At 39.4% G+C, this 19,723-nt stretch overlaps 1 protein-coding gene across 5 annotated transcripts in view; it reads left to right on the top strand.

Annotated features, from left to right (window-relative positions):
- The first annotated feature begins 3,857 nt into the window (after positions 1 to 3,857).
- The window catches only part of LOC308390389 (uncharacterized protein), a 46,013-nt gene continuing 30,147 nt past the window's right edge, over positions 3,858 to 19,723 (top strand). The window contains exons 1-15 of one of the 5 annotated variants that reach the window (XM_080872339.1): positions 3,858 to 4,181; positions 9,143 to 9,960; positions 11,384 to 11,573; positions 11,668 to 12,026; positions 12,491 to 12,610; positions 12,690 to 12,887; positions 13,030 to 13,170; positions 13,702 to 13,962; positions 15,698 to 15,878; positions 15,984 to 16,150; positions 16,301 to 16,441; positions 16,526 to 16,704; positions 17,238 to 17,410; positions 19,143 to 19,367; positions 19,460 to 19,569. In XM_080872339.1, the coding sequence (XP_080728465.1) occupies positions 9,154 to 9,960; positions 11,384 to 11,573; positions 11,668 to 12,026; positions 12,491 to 12,610; positions 12,690 to 12,887; positions 13,030 to 13,170; positions 13,702 to 13,962; positions 15,698 to 15,878; positions 15,984 to 16,150; positions 16,301 to 16,441; positions 16,526 to 16,704; positions 17,238 to 17,410; positions 19,143 to 19,367; positions 19,460 to 19,569 (3,252 nt within the window). In that variant the 5' untranslated portion in view covers positions 3,858 to 4,181; positions 9,143 to 9,153. Of the gene's footprint in view, positions 4,705 to 9,142; positions 9,961 to 11,383; positions 11,574 to 11,667; positions 12,027 to 12,490; positions 12,611 to 12,689; positions 12,888 to 13,029; positions 13,171 to 13,701; positions 13,963 to 15,697; positions 15,879 to 15,983; positions 16,151 to 16,300; positions 16,442 to 16,525; positions 16,705 to 17,237; positions 17,411 to 19,142; positions 19,368 to 19,459; positions 19,570 to 19,723 lie in introns of those variants that run through there. The other 4 variants (XM_080872338.1, XM_080872337.1, XM_080872340.1 and 1 more) reach the window with 4 other exon arrangements.

The following is a 19,723-nucleotide window of genomic DNA, read 5'->3' as shown; positions in this document are numbered from 1 at the left end:
TGTTTGTTAAATGTTACTACATGTACAATATTGTTAGAAAGAATGTACAAGCTAGCAGTGTATGGGACATCAATGATAACGTGGTGTAAATCATAATTGAGTTCAATGCAATGTTACATCACCAGTCATCTGAAGGCTGTTACGTCCCCTGGCTAGTCTAGGGGGTTGAAGGGACGAACATAAAGGTGGATAGAGAAGGAGGAGCCAAGATGGTAATTTTAGAAGGTTTATTTAATACTGGTGATGGGATTTGGGGTCAGACTGAGGTATAACGTCAGGGAGAGCCAAGGCCAACATAACAAACAAAACATCCCTGATGTAGAAATAAAAGAAACTTACCTAACTCCAAAGAAACAACATATACAACCTATAACCATAACCTACCTAACAACACATAAACAGGAGAAAACAGGTTGTCAAAACAAAAGGCAGCTCTCCCCTACAAGCCGTCTGAACATGAAAACAACAATGCTCATACAAGATCCAAAGGCATGCAAGCCTGCACAGGTATGGCAACCAAAATAGCCAGAAGGCACAGAAGCACAGCTCCACAGACCTTAAATAGTGCTCTGCTGATTACCAATTAGCCGGACTCTGCGCAGCATCCAATCGGGACAGAGGAGGTGGAGCCTGGACAAAACAAAGGGTTAGTAGGGAGAAGAGACATCCTCCTGGGGGATGTAACAAGGCACTTTAGATTATAAGGTAAAGATCATTCAGTATAAGACAGAAAACAGCAACAATCAGACTATCCCTTATGAAAAAGCCCTTGGAGAGAGTGGGAAGGAAGAACTATTTAAGCATGAAAATACATCTTGCAGAACCGGACTCAGTCTTCTGCCATGACGGGCTGTGAAGTGACCATAAAGACACAGAGTAAAACAAAATGTATGAGAAGATAAAACCAGTGACGGTTAATGGTGTCATACTGATTATCATGTTTGCTTTCACAGCAGTGGGATTGCTGAGCCTCACAGAAAAGAAGGTACTGTCAAGAAAGAATTAGCAGACCCAAAATGATCTGCTTCTTTAGCTTGCTATTTAACCTTCAGTAGCAAGCTGCAAACCTTAACTAAGCAATCATTATGAAGTCATTTGGGCTCATAAACCAATAAATGGTTTAGACAGGGTTTTTTTGTGTGTGGTTCTGAACAGACAGCCTTTGAAAGGTAATGCTGTAAAAGCTGGCTGTAACTGAACGCAAGATTGTTCCATAATTGTTTGTAGTTGTCTGAATCACTACTGCAAATCCTTTTTCTAATAACTAAGTGCAGGGTGGAGTTTAGAAAGAAATCTATATCTGTAAAATTCTTTCTTTGTCAAAACGTGAACTCTTTGCTCTTTCACGTGGGTGCGTAGGGAAAGAATTTACTTAAACTAATCATAAGTAACGATTATGGAATGCCTCTTTCCCCCCCATAGTTTCCACCGCTTTTCTTTTCTTGTTTCAAATGTAACAGATTGCAATCTTTGTAAATATGTAACTATTTAATGACTTAATTTTTTGTATTTCCGTTTACTCACACTTGCAAAATCTTTCCTCTGCTCCACTTAAAGTCAGAGGAAAACTACTGTGCTTTGTCCTGCAGTACACAGTCCTTTTGCTATTTTGCAAAGAACAGTTGTCCAATTAGCGCCTCATTCTATGTCACACCAGTTTTTACAGTGTAATGTCCCTGATGACACATTCTGCTTGCGTTTCAGGGTGACACTGATGTGGTTTCCATTTCCCAAACATGCAGTGAGTGTTGTCAGAAGTGTAAAAGGCTTAAAGTGTTTGATTTGTTTCAATTTAACATTTTAAAACATTAGCGATTTCTTGGTGCCGCATTGTAAAAGAAGTTTTCCACTGTTAAGACTTTGTATTAGCCAACACAAACTTAGTTAAAGTTAGAGCAGCTTTTCTTTTAATTTATTGTATAATAATACAATTATAAGCAATTCATATATTTTTCATTTGTTTTTTCCCCCCCAAAAAAATTGGCATTCGGTTGTGGAAATACTTCAGCATTCTTGAGTTGCGTAAAATTGAGCCAGAGATCATTGTAGGACTGAGCAGAAGATCAGCTGTGCCATCCCTTTATGATTTCAGTATTTTACTGAATAATTGTTCAAACAACGAAAGGGTCACAAATTAGGGCACAAACAGATTTTATTTAATTAAAAAATGAGGGAAGTCAGATCCCTCTTCCGTGGAACCAGGTCCCACTTTTGGTTCAGGAGACAGGCACCCTCTCATCTTCAAAAAAAGGCTTAAAACTTTCCTTTTTGCTAAAGCATATATTTAGGGCTGGATCTGGTGACACTGAAGCTCCCCCTGCTGGGGACATCAAGAAGCACTGTGTGTTTATAGAGCAGTCTGTGTTTAATCATTAGTTATTATTCATCTCTGGCTCTCTTCCACTCTGTCTTTTATCCTATTTTTTATCCTAATTATATTATGGCTGCCCCTCCCTGAGTGTCCCAGAGGCTTTTTTCTGTTAAAGGGGAGTTTTTCCTACCCACCACTGCCAAGGCTCATGAGGTGCTGTTTGATTGTTGGAGTCTGTTATTGTCTATTATTGAACAGTGTTAAACTTGCAGTAAAAGTTGCCTTGAGGGAACTATTGTTGCTGTTTGCTGCTATATAAATTGAACTGAAACTGAATTTGTCCAGAGTCTGTTGCTATCTGGGCAACTAATCTCACAACTGTCTGCGTCTGATCTGTTTCTCCAGATGTTTATCTTCAGTTGTTGTGACCTACACTTGGCCCTGTCAGGGGCACAGCTCAATAATTAGATTTAAAAACTAAATGCAAAATTAGTGCATCTAATGGAAATTCACATTACAAAACATTTTATATTTTATGCCACACTTGTATTTTGCCTGTAACAAAATAACAAGCCGATTAAAACGACTCTCCTATTTTTTCTCTCCTGTTTTGTGAGTTAAATATCATGGTCAGCACGGACACAAACATACAATTCCTCCATCCACTGGAAATGGGGTCTCAGAGTTGCTGATCTCAGAGTTAATCAACTCAAGAGTTTACTTTCAAACTCAAAATTTCTTGTACATGCTTCCAGGAATAGAGGACTCAAGTGCACAAGAGTGAAAGTTTAACACGTTTATTGAAGTCACAGAGTCAGACGTGGTTGAACTGGTTGAGGCACCAAACGACATTCCTACAGTAAGTGCAATGATCTTTTGACTACCAAGAGGCTTGAGTAGCAGGTGACACACCTGCATGCCAAGCTGAGACATGTTAAGCCTTTAAGAAAGTTTGTTTGACGTCTATTGGGGTGTTGTCATCGGCATTTTTAAATATTCAACCAAAGAAATGGTAAAACCTAAGTTCAACTTTACACTTTTTTTGTTTGTTGTTGTTGTTTGTATGTGTTTCTGAACTCATAAACAACTGTTTTTGTTTTGTTTTTTATGACATACTTGTTCTTCACAGACACCCACTACAAATAGATGATTTATAGAATAGGATACTGGGGATTACACAAAATATAAAGCGTGTATTCATCAATCTCACACTGAAAAGGGAGTGTTAAAGGGGGAAAGGGGGAGGAAACGGGATCTTAAACAACTTGTTTCAGACACTAGATCAGCAGTTGCTGATAATGTCACTGTCTAACACAAAAGCTGCCCTAAGGCTACCTCACTACCTCAGAATATACATTCACACGTCTCTGAAAACTGTTTATATGTCTGTTTGGTTTTATATGTCAAACTTAGAAACAAAATAGTGACAAATTTGATTGTGAGTGATATACTATTTGTGAGTAGCTTTCGCACATGAACGCCTCTAAAGCAGAGAACGGTTTTTTACCACCTTTATCGAGCAACGTGAATGCAGCTTAGCAGTAGCTAGCTAGTCGGCCAAGATGTTAGCATGCACAATGAGTTTCGATTTAAGATTTTCTACTAAATTGGACTTTTTTAACAGTGTTAAGATTCCCTAATACAAGTGCCGCCCCGATTAATCGCTGTAACTCTTTATATTGACCGACTAATGTCATTATTATTACTTCATAATATTTCTGCTGTTAGTTTCGAATGCTAGCCAGCATAGCGCCGTTGCTAGCCATCACAAGTATCTGTCATGCTTATATCCTGCCGGACAGAGATGTTGAATGCAGGCTAAGACACACGCCCCACAACTGTAACTAAAGGGTTGTTATCGTAATAACAGGTAGATGGACAGCATTTTCACTTAGTTATTTCGTTCTAGGTTGTTGCTTCTTTTTCCACAGTATTTCGTAACAAAATAATTATTTTGAATATATGAATATAAAAGTTGCAATGCAATGACGAGGTACATTAGTGTAAAGTAGTCGTTTCTTAGTGGATGTTTTGTTCTTGTTCTCCGAAGGCTCAAAAGCACTTTCGCTGTACTAAATGACACACTGTAAACCCTGTAGTTTTACATTTGATTAGATAATGTTATAAACATGTCATTTCTGCTCTTATTAAAGAGAGCTCTGAGGACATACAGATATACTGTCTGCTTGACACTACTTGCCTAACTGCACGGGCGGTTGGAGACCTCTGTTTCAGGTAGCTGGGTAATTATCATATATCACAAGACTGGGACAAAAGTCACATGGACTCTCATAACTATTTTACTTCTGCTGAGGTAAACTAGTTAAGACTTGTTACTCTTCGTGGTTTATTGTGATGCACTGAGAAGATCGAAGCACACTGATCACTGTAAGGTATGTTCTCACTGACAGACTATACATATATATACTATTCTGTGTCAGTAAAATAGCCCCGCATTTTTGCCTATATTAAAAGCTATCCAGCCTCTAATTTCCAATATATTTCATGTTAAATTGGAGCTGTTTTAATTGTCCTTAGTTTGATATTTCATGTTAAACATATCAAGAGTTTCAGATAATGAGGTCAGTGTATGTACGAGTAATCCCTGTGTGTTTCAGACTGCTCTGTTTCACCTTTTATTGCTCTTTGCTCAGCATGATGTCATTAAGGTAATATCGCCCGTATATATTCAGTGACACACCTGCTGTTTGTGTTGTTGGTTTGTGAGGGATCTCAAGTGAGGAAAAGAGAGCTAAAAGAACTTGTTTCAGACACTGGATGAAAACGGTGTGGCTGAGATAACTGATTACTTTTTTGGACTGTGAGCTACCCCTCTATAGTTCAAGAGGGTTTTGAACGTCACAGGAGTTGAGCAACCAAACGTGACTGGCAGGAACATCTTAGGCCTCTGAAGTTTCTTGTGTGTGTTTCTGTTTCCCCACGCCTTATTATATCACCACAGGTTGACAGGAAGTAATGTAACAGACAGAGTTTAGTAAGATCAAAACTTACTGTGCTGTAAGTTTTTCAGTGCGAGCCAAATATTCTGGTTAGTTATGATGTAATTATTACATGCACAGCACAAGTATGTACATTTGTATCCAGAACTACACAGAGCTGTGATTACTTTCTGTTTCCTTTCCTTGTGTAATGGATTGTTTTGAGCCTAATCATGTCACATGGCTTATTACCCAACAGCTGATGCAAATCAGCTGAAGCAAAAGCCAGGAATGTGAAACCTAAGGCCTCATGCCCTCTTTGTTTTCTCCCCAATTTCCAGTGTCCAATCAGAGAACAGCTTTACTTACTTTACACTGTGTTGTCTTATAAATTCTCAGTCTTCATTAATGCTTTGACCATTTCTGGAAATGTGAGTGTGGGTACATCGCAATTAAGGACAGAGACATGACATACATGCATACATGAGCATGGCTGTTGGTTTCAGTTTCATTTCTCTTCATGCTTGAAACGAAACACAGCAGGGTGGAAGGGAAGGGAGGAGGAGGAGAGTATTTAAGCTTGAACAGGATGTTTCAGGTTCATGTCTTTGTTCAGGGAGAGATGAGTGCAGATCTTATCATTTGAAGGAACAGGTAAGATTGCTCTGATTCCAGCACTTTTGTACTATTGGCTGTATTTTATGCACACATATAACTATTATATAGTCTATATGTTTATAGAGCCTTTTGGTTTTCATAGATGATAACAGTGTAAACTCACAAACAGTAGTCATCAGCAAACACATTGTGGTTCTTTTGGATAAAACATAATCTGCTTCTGTGGTTAACATGTTCTCACTTATTGCTATTTTGATATAACTAGTGCCATTTTATTCACAGTGCTGCACATTTAGTGTTTGCCACCAGTGATAAAACATTGACTAGTGCACAGGATTAGTAGCCACAACAGTTTGATTTAGTGTTAATTTAATCTTGGACATTTGAGCATTAAAACCTGCACATTTCGCTAGTTTAATTTAAGTAAAACACATTGACACAAAGTCCTTGAAGAAGAAAAGCCAGTAGCTCAAAAGTAACTGGACAAACAACCGTCTTAACTTTAAATATAAAGGAGTGTTTTTAATACTGGTGTGAGAGTCATTAACGATCAGCCTCTTGGAAATGGGAGAGTATGTATAAAAATGGCTGTAATTCCTTAACAGTTAATTTAACTTTTGTTAAATCATTTGAATTAAATTGAAAGTCTGCACTGCATTCACACCATGGTGCTTGATTAAAATCAAATCTACCGTGGTTGTGTTCAGAGGCAAAATTATAAACAGTCTTATTGTCCAACGACTTGTGGAACTGTATGTGTGCTGTTAATTGGAAGCATCTATCTATATTTACAGAGAGGGAGTGATAGATTTCATTTCAGATCATGCGTGATCATAAATAATAAAGACCTTTAGACACCAGACATGTAAAATTTGTGTGAATATTTGGTCTATTAAAAATGTTTTTTTGGAATCACTTCTTCTTAATGCAGCCGTTCACACCAGCAGCGTAATTTCACAGGAGGAATTTATGGCATTTCTTTTTCCAAACTAAGCTAAATTTTTGCTAAATTTGGGCTGTAGCTTAAATCACACACTATTGAATATTTATTGTTGTATTTAACGGTTAAGTTCAGACATGCGATACATGCAATGAAATGCTCAAAGCAACAAAACAGTAGCTCACAGTGTTGAGTAAATACACTACGCATCTTAGAAAGTAAAGCAAACCTAAGGTGGAGGAGGAATGTTTCAAAGCAGACCTGGTGAAGATGATGTTCACCGAGGACTGAGGAATACTGCGCTGCTTTCATCACTCAACAAAAGTTCAACATTTCAGCACTCCCCCCCCCCCTAAATATAATTTAAAACGTGAAACATCTCCCACTTTGATTCTGATAGAAATCAGAATTTGTTTAAGTTTGCCTCTAAAACAATACTGACTTGTTTAGGTATTTAATTAAATGCTGTAATGCCTATGAGATGCATGCTTTACTTGCTACCATCTTGGTACTCGGATTCTGTGATGAACTGGTGGACACTAGTTTGTGGTGAATCTGTCTTAATATTTTTATTTTATTATTATTGTGACTATTGATTTCTTTAACTTTGTTGTTGCTGTGGCTTTAAATGGAGTGACACTTATAGGAGTAATTCTTTGGGTTCCTCTTTTGATCTGTCACATATGTCTGACCATGTTTTTGTTGTGCTGTTGTGGGTGATGGATATACATGGTAAAGTTCACATACACGATGTGTTTCAGTTGTTCTTCATCTTCTATGCAACTTCGAAATAGCTGAAGCTGTGCCAGAACTTTTCATGAGTCATTCTATGGAAAATTAGTGAGTGTCACACCCTCAGAATCAGTAAATTTTTGTCATACAATAACTTTTGCATGTCTAATCAAGATACTGAATGTTCATATGTCATACTCCAAAAAATAGTCTGAGATAGAAAAAAAGAAAAAAAAAAGAAAGAAAGTAAAGCAAACCCTTCTTAGTAAAAAGACACCTCACCTATGAATTACCTTCTCACCTTCCTCATGCATGCATCAGCTGGCAGCCACCAGCTTCAACAGCAACAGGCAATCTGCAGCAACTGTTAGTTTTGGCTGTCTGTCTTGTTATGCCAGGCAGGTATTTGGCAATGGCTTTGTAACCTTATGATAAAACAGCTGACTGCTGGGAATGTGAACATGTAAAGTTGAGTCATTCTCTGGGTTAACAAATACCTGCCTTTATTTACATATTCATTTATCATACAATCTAAAACATGGTATTGGAGAACATAAGAAGCCATTGAACTATACATCAAAATAATATAATAATTAATTATATAATTATATTTGACTATAGCCACATTTACACTGGAGTTTTCAGGGCATATGTGTTAGAGACAGATTCTAACCTTGATGTGTAAGTAATTTTAAACACCGTATAAACACACAACATGAAGAACATGCTCTCAGTGAGTTGGACATTTTTACAATTGGCTGTAAAAATAAATTTATTAGCGATTACTTAGAGCAGTGGCGCCACCATTTCGAAACTGGTTAATAGCTGGTTAACACATTAAGTACACTGCCAAACACAGTATACACAGTAACACTAACTTCGGTCCTGTTTTTCTCACTTAAGAAACATTTCTAAACTAAGCCCCATTGTATCTCGTACTGAACTGGAGATTGTCATTGGTGCTTTCATTTCATCAAGACTGGACTACCGTAATTCACTGTTTACATGTTTAAACAAAAACTCCTTGGAGCGTCTACAGATGGTTCAAAACGCTGCAGCAAGACTTCTGACCAAAACATCTAAGTATTCACATGTGACACTGTTGCTAATACAGCTGCACTGGCTCCCCATTGAATTTAGTCCATTTCAAGATTCTGGTTCTGACTTATAGAGCTCTTCATCGACATGCTCCTGCCTACATCATTGAACTTCTACAGCCCCATGTCCCTAGCAGGTCTCTTAGGTCATGTAATCAGGGCCTACTTGTCATTCATCATACAAGGCTGAAAACTAAGGGAGACAGAGCTTTAGCCACGGTGGCTTCCAGACTGTGGAACTCTCTCCCACTGAGCTTAAGATCTCGGGACTCAGTAGCTTCCTTTAAAAAACAACTAAAAGCACATTTTTTTAGAATTGCATTTTGTTAAGTGGTGTCTGTTTTATTTTATACTTTGTTATCCTTGCGTGAAGCACTTTGTGGTCTTTTATCTAGAAAGGTGCTATATAAATAAAGTTTTACTTATTTACTTACTATACAGCAAGCTATATTTCTAGCAGATAATCATATTGTCCATTAATGCTGGTCTCTTTTCTCCCTGATAGTGTCACTCAAGATGGAAAAAGTTCGGACGGAGCTAGTGTCCATTGTCAGGGAGCACCCTGATGGGATCCCGCTTAAAAAGCTGGCTATCGTCTATAGCCAGACATATCACAAGAACTTGACCTTATCCAAACTGGGCTTTGACTCCATGACCAGCCTGGTATCCTCGATGGAGAGGGATCTGGTTCTAGAAGAAGAACTGGTGTTTCACAGGGACCATCGTGGGGGAAACCAGGCGACAGCTGGGGCCAAATGTGGAGCTGCAGCTCAAAGTAAGGAATCAGCAACAGCTCCCGAAGTGAAAAAAAGATGTAAGACTTTGAAGAGAATTGTGAAAATGATGAAAGGACATCCGGATGGGATCCCTCTGAAGTTGTTGACTGCAGCCTATCAACAGAAATACAGCCATGACGTCTCCTTAGTCTCTATGGACTTCAAAACAGTTTCCAGCCTGGTAGACTCTTTGAATGAAGATCTGGTTGTGGTGGAGGATGTGGTGTACCATAAGAGTCACCGGCCTCACAATCAGCCTCAGGCTGGGATGTTCACGAAGACTAAAGAGAACAGCAGACCTACAACACCACGTACGCCTGACTCGCTTATCAGGAGCAGTAGCCCTGCCCTTCGTACTCTACCACAGCGCGATGCCAGTCCTCAGATTGTTCCTCCCACTCAGGCAAGAATGAACCTTCTTGGATCTCCTTTGATTTCCACTGCTTCCATATCTTCCTCCCATTATGTTCCTGTTATTCCCCTTCTTACTGTACCCCAGCCAGCTGAGGAATTGTCCCAAGAGCAGCTCTACCAGAGGATCTTAGAGGTTAGCTGTGCACTCTGATACTATATATATATAGATATATATATATAGGCATCTTTTATCTTTACAGTTTGATGCTGACTATCTTGACATCTTAAAAATCTGCAATACTTTTGAGGCTAATAGTTGCCTCTTAAGTTAAAAGGTACAGACATTAAAGGAATCATAATTTATTATTATTAATAATAATAATAATAAACTACATTTTATATATAAAGCACCTTTCAAGACCCCCAAGGACACTGTATAATAGGATAAAACACATAATAGAACAATGACACAATGAAGAACAATAAAACAAAAGCACAAGATAAAAAACTGAATTTTTTTAATGTAAAGATAGTAAAGAATGCTTTTTTTCAAATGTGTTTACTGGTTAGCCTAAACAGTAAACTAGAATGCAGTCAGCAGCTGAGCATCTACCATCTCTTATAGATAGTTCTCAGTCCTGTGTCTGTTAGCTCGCGAAGATGAAAATATAAAAAGAGGCCTAAATTGTTCCCTGACATGCTTAGGTTGGGGGGTAATATTCCTGGTGGGGTTATTTTAATTTACAGAGTAATGAGTTTTCATTGCAGGAGGATAAATGAATTAAAAAGTCCACTTAGCGTAAACATGTCTCACACTACCTGTGTATACGGTACATTTTTTTAGTACATAAATTTTGACAAGGTTGTCCCAGATTGACCATGCAGAGTTTTGCATTTGTATTTGCAGCATTCGATTTCATTTGGATTTTGACAACATTTTCCATTCCTCATACCTCTGACTACACGTAATATTACTCAATATTACTCAGTATTACTTATATAGTGAAGAAAACAGTCGATCATACACAAACCCTAATAAATATATATAACACTGGCATCACCATCAGTAGTTTTCCTAATTTTGTTAGCTGATCGTTCCTTCCTTTCCAGTTTTGCAACATCACAACCGTTGACATAGAGGAGTTCAGCAATCAGCATTTTTACTGCTTTAAGTACATTATCCAGTTCCATAAACCCATTAATGTAGTTATATTTGATAGTGGGAACACACCCATGCTTGTAAATTAAATAGAAGGATGCAGTTAGAGACAGCTCGTTTTCCCTCTCACTACTTAATTTGGTTGAAGCCATCTGTAAGTAATTTTCTCACCTAAGGATGTGAAAACTTAAAGCGTGCTTTGCTCACTTCAATGTATTGTGAGATTGTCTTACATTAAAACAGTTGAAATATGCAAAAAACTGCCAGACACAGAGAGATTTGTGGAAGTTCTTAATAGAGTTTTCCATTTATGCATTACAAGCTTGTATCTGAATGAACTCATCTTCTACCAATGTACTCTTAAAACTGAACTTTGGCTTCTGCAGTACACTGTGTTATAGCAGGTATTTGCCTATGGAAACCAGTTGGTGTGTAAAAGTTTATTGATGTGTTTCAGGTGATGGGGACGTACCAGCTAACTGCTCCATCAATGGAACAGCTTCAAACCTGCTATTCTCAGAAGTTTGGTGAAAAGTTTCCTCTTGCCCAGTACATGTCACTGTACGACAACTGGGAAGCCAAGAAGCTCCCCACTCAGTCTCAGCCAACAACTCATCCCAAGACTGGGGTGTGGCAGACCGCTGCAGGTAGCCAAACATCAAAACATTCCATTTCAAGCATAAAAGGCAAAGATTCTCAATAGTCCATATTAATTAAATAGTTTGTATTATCCTCCCACAGCAACACAGAGTCCTAAACCTGAAAAAGAACAGGAACAGGCCAGTGGGCTTAGCTTCCTGTCTGCCTCTGATTTTCCAGTGCTGGGGGCAGATCGGAGTTTGACCAAAGAGCAGAAGACCAAAGTGAGGGATGCCAGCCCGAGAGAAGGCAGCGGTCCTGTCTTTAATAAAGGTTATCATGCACAGCTCAGGGAGCTCCTTGGAGAAAATATGCGAGCTGTGGAGGCCATGGAAGCAGACCAGGAGGACTTCAATGGGAGGTGGAGAAACAGGGACATGGATCAGGATACGATCAACACTCTGATGGAGAGTGTCATACGAGAAATCGCTGGGGATGGAGAGCTGGTCACCACAAAGAAGGTGAGGACGAACTATACTTGTTTTTTCTACTGTGTAGCTGTGCATAATATGCTATTTGATCATTTTCCTAATCATTTAGTCTGTTATGCAACATTAAATTATTCTCACAGACTACACTGCTTGCCTCACTGTTTCTAACCCAGGTTACCATCAATATATTTGGGCTTCTACACACATATTTATTTACGCCAGTTTTCTCGCTTGCAGTTTTCTTCCGTCTTGTTTTTCCTTTAGTTTATCACCAGTTGTTTTTCAGCTGCATCTTTGTTTCTCATCTGCTGTCAAGTTTCCAAGAGGATATTTGATTTGGCCCTTCCCATTTATCTGGGCTTGGCACCATCACTACGGGTGTGCTAGGCTTGTGCTTCCCACAATGAGTCATGTTTCACTCTGTTACATTTGGACTAACTCGCTGCGTTTGATTTTGTTGTTGTCCTCTCACTGCCTTTCATTCCTGCTTCCAGGTGATATCCCGGGTATGCAGGCTGGTGCCTTCTTTGGACCCAAGAGGGGTAGAGCACTTGCCTCTTAAAGCTCTAAAAGATCTTCAGTACCTCATTAGAGAGATCAACATGTTCATAGAGGTTGGCACGCATTAGTTTTCACCTGTTTTCTCACTGTCAGGTTGCCAAACTGAATTTTATTTTGTCCTCTTTCTCCCAGACCACCTCAGCAGTGACATCCATCTGTACCCTGTATGAGCTGGGCCAGTCATTAGCTGGCCTCAAGGACAAGAAGCGCTATGAAGAGCTAAACCTCGGCCCCCTTTGCAAGCTCCCCTTCATTCACCGCATATTCAAGATTGACAGCAACACGAAAGATGACGATATCCACCAGATCGAGACTGTAGACATCTTAAAGGTGCATTCACAGGGCTTCAGTTTTGTTTTGCACTTGAGCTTTAATGTTTATAAGAGCTTATTTTGTTGTTGTTGTTGTTAAATTATGTTTTACAGTTACAGTATATGTCATAAATATATGTCGTTTCCATTCTTTTGTTTAGCAACTTCGTGTTTTTAGGAGGAAGCAGACGAAGGTAAAAGTGGACCTGGCTGAGTTTATGAAGCATCTGGCTGACCACTATAACTGTGACTCTCCATACGAGCTGGGCATCAGGATAACTGGTCTTGGCCTGCCCATATCGGTAAGAAGCACAATGTTCTGCTACATTCCAGGACGGTTTACTGATGAGTTATGATCAGCAGAGGTTTGGGACATATTTGCTGGGATATATTATGGTTACACAAGCTGCATGTGCATCCACAGCCACACCCCGCACAGCCTGGGTATCCTCCCAGATGAACCTTCTTGGCAAACATACAGGGAGGCTTGGGATCGAGTTAAAGTGCCAGCATGAATTATTGTTTTATTCTGCTTCCGGCTGTGGTCTCAGCTAGAGCCTATGTCCGCTTGGGACCACACTGATTATTTCTTTTGCTGAAGGTAGTTTCAAGTAACTGATAAATTTAATGAATAATGCTGTGATTTCTTCTCTGTGAACCCCACTGTCCATGCGTTGTTAAGTATTAACTATGACAAACAGTGAGATGTGTGGAAATCTCATTCGTGAACTTATAACAAAAAAAACGACTTCACTTTTATTTTGGGTAAAGATTAACCTGCTATACTTTGCCATTATTCTCATATTAAACACAAACACATTTGTCTACTCTAGACAATCTCGAAGGTAGGCCGTAACGAGCACACCATCTTGGAGCGTGCCAGGGAGGTGATTCAGAAAGAGCTGGAGGAGGAGATATACGAACGGCTGAGGAAACTCAAAAAGAGCATCTTGGAGCCGCTGAAAGGAGCAGCTTCCTTCTCCTCTGCGGGCAGCTCGGATCTCTCGAAGAAGTATGCCTCAATGACAGCGGCCGAGGTCGTGCTGGCGGTCTTTACAAATGCAGGGGAGGTGTTCAGCCCCAGGATGGCCAAGGTGGGTGTCACACACTGACAGATGTCTTGTGTTACTGAATCTGGACTGGGTCATTTGCCAGTAAGAGGGTCACAGAATGACGCTAAAGCATCCATCAAAGTTTGAGTGAGAGCGTGTGTTAGTTGGTTACAACTTTAATAGCTAGACTAAAGCATTTAGGTGTGAATGAGTTATAGCAGGGCTGTAACTTGAGTTATGTGACTGACGGCACATAACTAGTAAGATGTGGTTTATATGTTTATTTTTATATGTTACCTGTGAATCCAACTGGCTGAGGTGAATGCTCACTTTGTTTTCTTCATATAGTCAGGATAATATTATGTGATGAGAAAAACTCCTGTTCAACAAGCTCAAACATGAAGAAAAGTAAGCGGCCAACACTGTTTTGTATTAAGAACAAATAGAAATGAAAGCTGTCTCTAGTATGTCTATACGATACATCCCAGCTCGGTCCATACATACAAGAGACTGGAAGATAAAACTAAAAGCAAGGCACAGGGAGCAAATATCTATCAAAATCAAACAGGAAGTGAGCAGTGATAACTGAACAGGGAAACACAGATGCACAAATGAACAATACAGGGGAAGTGACACACGAGGAAGAAAAAACAATCACTAAGAGTAGAACTAAACCCAAGTACAACCAGGAACTAGAAACTAAATACATGAAGAAGACCTGCAGCAGGCTGGTGACCTGTCCGGGATGTGCCCTGCTTCTGACCCGGGGCCCTTTGCTGTGTGTCTTTTCCCCATTTCTCTGTCTTTCTTAACTGCTCTACCGTTGAATAAATGCCCAAAAAAAGTTACACCAACAAAACAAAAGTCCATAAACTCAAAAACATAACATGACATATGAAGGTGCACTTTGCTGCCTGCTGAGAGCACCTATTCCCCTCTCTTTCTATTAGTGATCTATTATTTTGTTATTTTAAGAATGTAGTTTCTATATAATTTACAGATTTGGATTATTCATATAAGATAGAAGTATAGTAATTAGTAATGCTGTTTGATTATAAATTAAGATGGCATCTAAAGTACTTAAAATACTAGTAGATGTTTTGTTTTTTCTGCAGACCAGTAAGATAATACATGAGGCCTGTAAAAGACTGGCCTACTGGCCTGCAGTGCTGTCTATATATAGTAATTATGCGCTGTTGCCGGTTTTCATCAGAGAAACCAACCTACTGTGGATCATTTTACAGGAATTATCAGTGACACATACTCCATGGAAAAGGTGGTTTTCACCTCTTGTATATGAAAAAACGAATGGAAAAAACACAGAGTTGTGGGATTGTTACTCAAAGTAAACACACACCAATTCTTACATTGAGCATCAGTGCCCAAACTATGCCTGTGTTTCTATTATATTTGCTGTAAACCAAGCGAGACCTCACATTCTGCCCCAGAACAGACAAGTGAAAAACAAAAACAAAGACAAGACTGTGCTGGAAATGTGTTAGTCCAAATTGGCAGGTAATAGCAAAGCAGGTTTCAGATTTCACACCGTCCACATTTATCAGAAAAACTAGACTTTTGGAAAAGATTTTCTAGTTTGTTTGTTTTTTTCAGAGTCAGTTCTTAGATATAATAAACAGCATCCACACACAGTAATGGCACACACGAGATTGAAGTCTGTGTTTGCTCTGAGCAGAGAGAGAAGCAACAGAGAAGCTAGGTGTGCCTGTTTTATTTCTGCGCTCCTGTGACACAATGCTCTATTTGTTTTCTGATCCAGCACGTCCAGAACTTCCTGCTGCAGGTGTCAGGTAATCGGCTGGAAACAGCTCTGTTTCAGCTGGCCATCTGTGGGGGATCCCTGGCTGTTCCACACGACCTAGTGCCCAAAGACAAGACCTCCAAACCCACGGAAAAAACTAAACCAGAGGACAAATCCACCAAATCTCTCCCAAGCGAAGGTTTCTAACGCAAGATGTTACACATATATTAGCTTATCCTATCCTAAACATGAATCTGTTATATTTTTAAATGGCAAATGCACATTTCTACTCTCTATTTCTCAGCTAAAGTGAAGCAGTATCTAAGGGACAAACTGGCTGCTCAGAACTCAGCTATCACTTTGGCACACATTGCTTCCTTGGAGAAAAAACTGTCTGAACACTTCCACGTGAAAGACTTCCTGTCTTTAGAGAAAGGCAGCTTCCTGGAGTTTTTGGTGAACAACATTCAGGTAGTTCTCTCATTTTTGATTTACTTTAACTCTGCAAATCACAGGTATGGGACCAAATTAACAAAGCAAAAGAATTTGCGGTCATAATAAGGAGATAACAAGTTGCACCAAATCATCCAAATTCAGTGTCTCTCATCTGGTTGTGTACAGCTGCTGCAGGACACAGTGGGGTCCACCTTGATTCTGGGCAGCAGCATGGAGCGAGCCGGCAGTGGCTTCAGACCCTCCAAACAAGATGTTTTTGAGTTCATCAAACAGTGCGGCGACGTAGCCTCCACTGATCCAGATGAAGTGAGTCATAAAAACAGACACAGATACAGCAACCTTTTTTCACAGTAGATGTTCTAAAACTACACTGCAACTGTGTTTCCTCAGCTCTCCTACATTGAGTCAGCACTGAGGTCTCACTATGGGGTCCGGGACAGTCGTGACTTGGGGCATGGTCCTCTGCACAGACTGGCTGACCTGGTCCAACGCCAAAAAGCACTGGGTGGAGGAGGACTGAGCCCAGTCTGCTATGAATCAGCCCTGTTTGCTAAACAAGGCAAATCAAGGTTAGAAGCCTATCACCAGACAGACAGAAATGCACCTCAGTATATGGGAAGGATTTGTAATGTTATGCTTTTCCTTATGTTTATTGTATATCTGTAAGAGTGGTGGAGGCAAAAACTCAGGCTTTGTTTGTTTTTTTACTTCTGGCACGGTGTGTCAGTGAGAGGCTCCACCCACCTGCTGTTCAAACCTTCTGTTTGTGAGGAGAAGCTAATTAGAAGAGGTTAGCTAAAAGGGACAGCAGCCTTAAATGGAGACATGGTGAAATGGCTTGATTCAGACACACTGTACCAAGGCTTAGTATTAAGATAAATAAGGATTGCTATGAACTCTGAATCAAACAAAGCCGCTCTGCCTGGACATGTAGAGTCCAACAATAAATATGTAGAGCTGGAAGTGAGCATGCTAGGTCCCCTTTAAAATGAGAAAACCTTATGGGAGGATGAATAACTTAAAGATAAACTCCCCATCATTTGACAGGTCCAGTTTTCATGTCAGTTGCCTTTATTCTTCTGTCTTTCACATCCATGAACAGTGCTGAAGGTGGATTTGAGTCAGTGGGTCGGCTTGGTGAAATGTCCAAGGATCAGGCCCTGGCCAGCTTGCTCTCCTGCCCTCTGCTGGAGGATTTAAGTGAGTGGAGCCAGTGGGAGCTGATCTTTAAACCCCTTCACGGCTCCCTCAAGGAATTCATTGAAAAAAATGCAGGTAGGCACGAGGCATATTGCTTTGAACATGACCATTTTTAGACTTTTTAAACTGAACAAAATGTGATGTATGGAGTGGCTGTAGCTCAGGAGATATAGCAGGTCATACTTGCTGAGCTACAGCATACCGTATTCCTGAGTCAGCTAACTTAGGCATGTTGTAGAAAGCACTTTGAGTGCTTAAATGTAACTTAACCATATACAAGGTGTCCCATTTCCCATAAACCAGTGATCGGTGTAAAATGAGTTGATAAAACGGTACGTCGTTCAGTGATACGGTATATGTGTAGACTGAATCCAGAATGAATCCTTGGTAATATAGAGTGCATTATTTTTACCTTCTGCCATTCAGTTCAGCTAATTATGTACAAACAAAGCCTTGTTTCGATTTAAAGATATAAATAAAAAATATTTGTTTCTGCTGTCAAAAAGTGCCAAACGTGTGTAGAAATCATGTTTGATTATCACATTAAGTCCACAAGAGGGCAGTCGATACAAGGTGAGACGTAACTAACCGTACCAGTGCACTCATTTCAACATAAACATGACTACACACTGTAAAATAAAAAGATGATTAGATTAAGTTACATACTTTAAAATAAATGTGGAAGACACAGAGTGAGCACTGCTGTGACTGCAACAACAAGTGTAGCTGAAAACTGCAGCAGTGCCACACACAGCTGCTCCCACTTTTACGGCTGTGCTGCAGTTGGGTCCTGCACTTTGAGCTCCTGCAAGCTCTTACTAAGATAAATATAACCTTATTTGTTGAAGGCCTTAGTTTGCATATTCTAAGTTTTAACATTAAAGGACAGGATGACCACCACTGTGTCTCACATTGCACAGAGAAACATTTATCCTTTCACCTTTTGGTTTGGTTTTTCCACTTTAGCTTTTGAAGATGTTTAATTGTAGTTTAGTCAGTTGTTAATTTTTATTAGACATTTGTAGTGTTATTATATGGAGAATAAATGCCAGAGATCAGTATGGATATTAGAATAAAAAAAAGAGAACATTATGAAAGCAATTGACTCACATTCATTCAGACATCCAAAGTCTCAATAAGCACGTCCGTTACAGCCTCATCAGAAGAGCTGTGATAAAGTATTTACCAAATTAACAAGGACTTTGCAAAACCATTACTGTTAGTTACTTTGCTACTTTGTTTTATTTTAGTTAATAAAAATGCTTTTCTAGTTTTGGTTCGCAGTTATTTTTAGTTAACTAAATCACATTTCTTAAGACATATAGAATCTAGTGTCTCTTTTATTGTTTAGTGTTGGAACAGTTAAAAAAGCCAGCAACCTCGAAAGCAAATTTTAGATAACTGAGTACTAATTTGATTACATCATCTTTTCATGATGTTTTCATTTCAGAATTTGAATGAAAATGGGATGAGTTGAATTTAAAAAAAACAGAAGCTGAATAAAAACAACAGAAGTTGAAAAACACAGAAGAGAAATATTTCAGAATTCTGAATTCTGAGAAAAAAATAATTCAGAATTTGAATTAAAAACAACAGAAGTTGATTGCGGAAAAGAAAAAGAAGACGTGCCCATTTGTATTTTTCCTAGTTGCCGTAATCCTCTTCCATACCGAGACACATAAGCTGTCTGCATCATTTGGGTATTCAGGCTTTGATAATTAAATTTGATGTGTCCTCTTGAGCAATTAGCAGTAATACAAAGGCATCAACAACTAATGGGTGATTTCATGTTTTACTTACTGCACAGGTAATACAGGCCTAGCAGCATTAGAGGTCACCCCCGGTGTGCTGTTTAGGGTCACCACAGACACAGGAGACAAGCACTTCTCTAGTGCCACTACGGCCCTCGATCCTGTGGGCACAGCTGGCCACCTTGTGTCCATGGTGGTAGCTGACGGAATAGTTAATGCTCCCATAGCCCTCCTGAGCAACCACATGCAAAGCTCTCTGGCAGCAGCTGTGGCTAAAGAAGGTAGGTATTTAACAGGATAGATGATGGAAAATCATTTTGCTCCATAGAAAAGAGTAAAGCACAACTGGACTAACAGAATTTGTGTCATTTAGATTTGTCCATGGCTGAGGAGGATGTGTCATGTTACGACAAAGTTGCCAAGTTCCTCCTGGAGTGTCTCACACGAATCCCCACCAGAACCTGTCAGGCTCTTCTGCTGCAGGTCAGGAGTGGATGCTGAAAAATGCATCTCATGTCTTCTGCAGAAGGCTAGAAATTCAACATCTGATATGTTATATATTTATATCCAACTGAAATCTAGTTGATGTTTTGATTAGTTTGTGCTCTTTGGCACAACATAAACCCTTGATCATATT

The sequence above is a fragment of the Rhamphochromis sp. 'chilingali' genome (assembly GCF_963969265.1).
Source record: "Rhamphochromis sp. 'chilingali' genome assembly, chromosome: 22".
NCBI classification, from domain to species: Eukaryota; Metazoa; Chordata; class Actinopteri; order Cichliformes; family Cichlidae; genus Rhamphochromis; species Rhamphochromis sp. 'chilingali'.
Note: the sequence above shows the minus strand (reverse complement) of the source record. Positions and strands in the feature narration are given on the sequence as shown.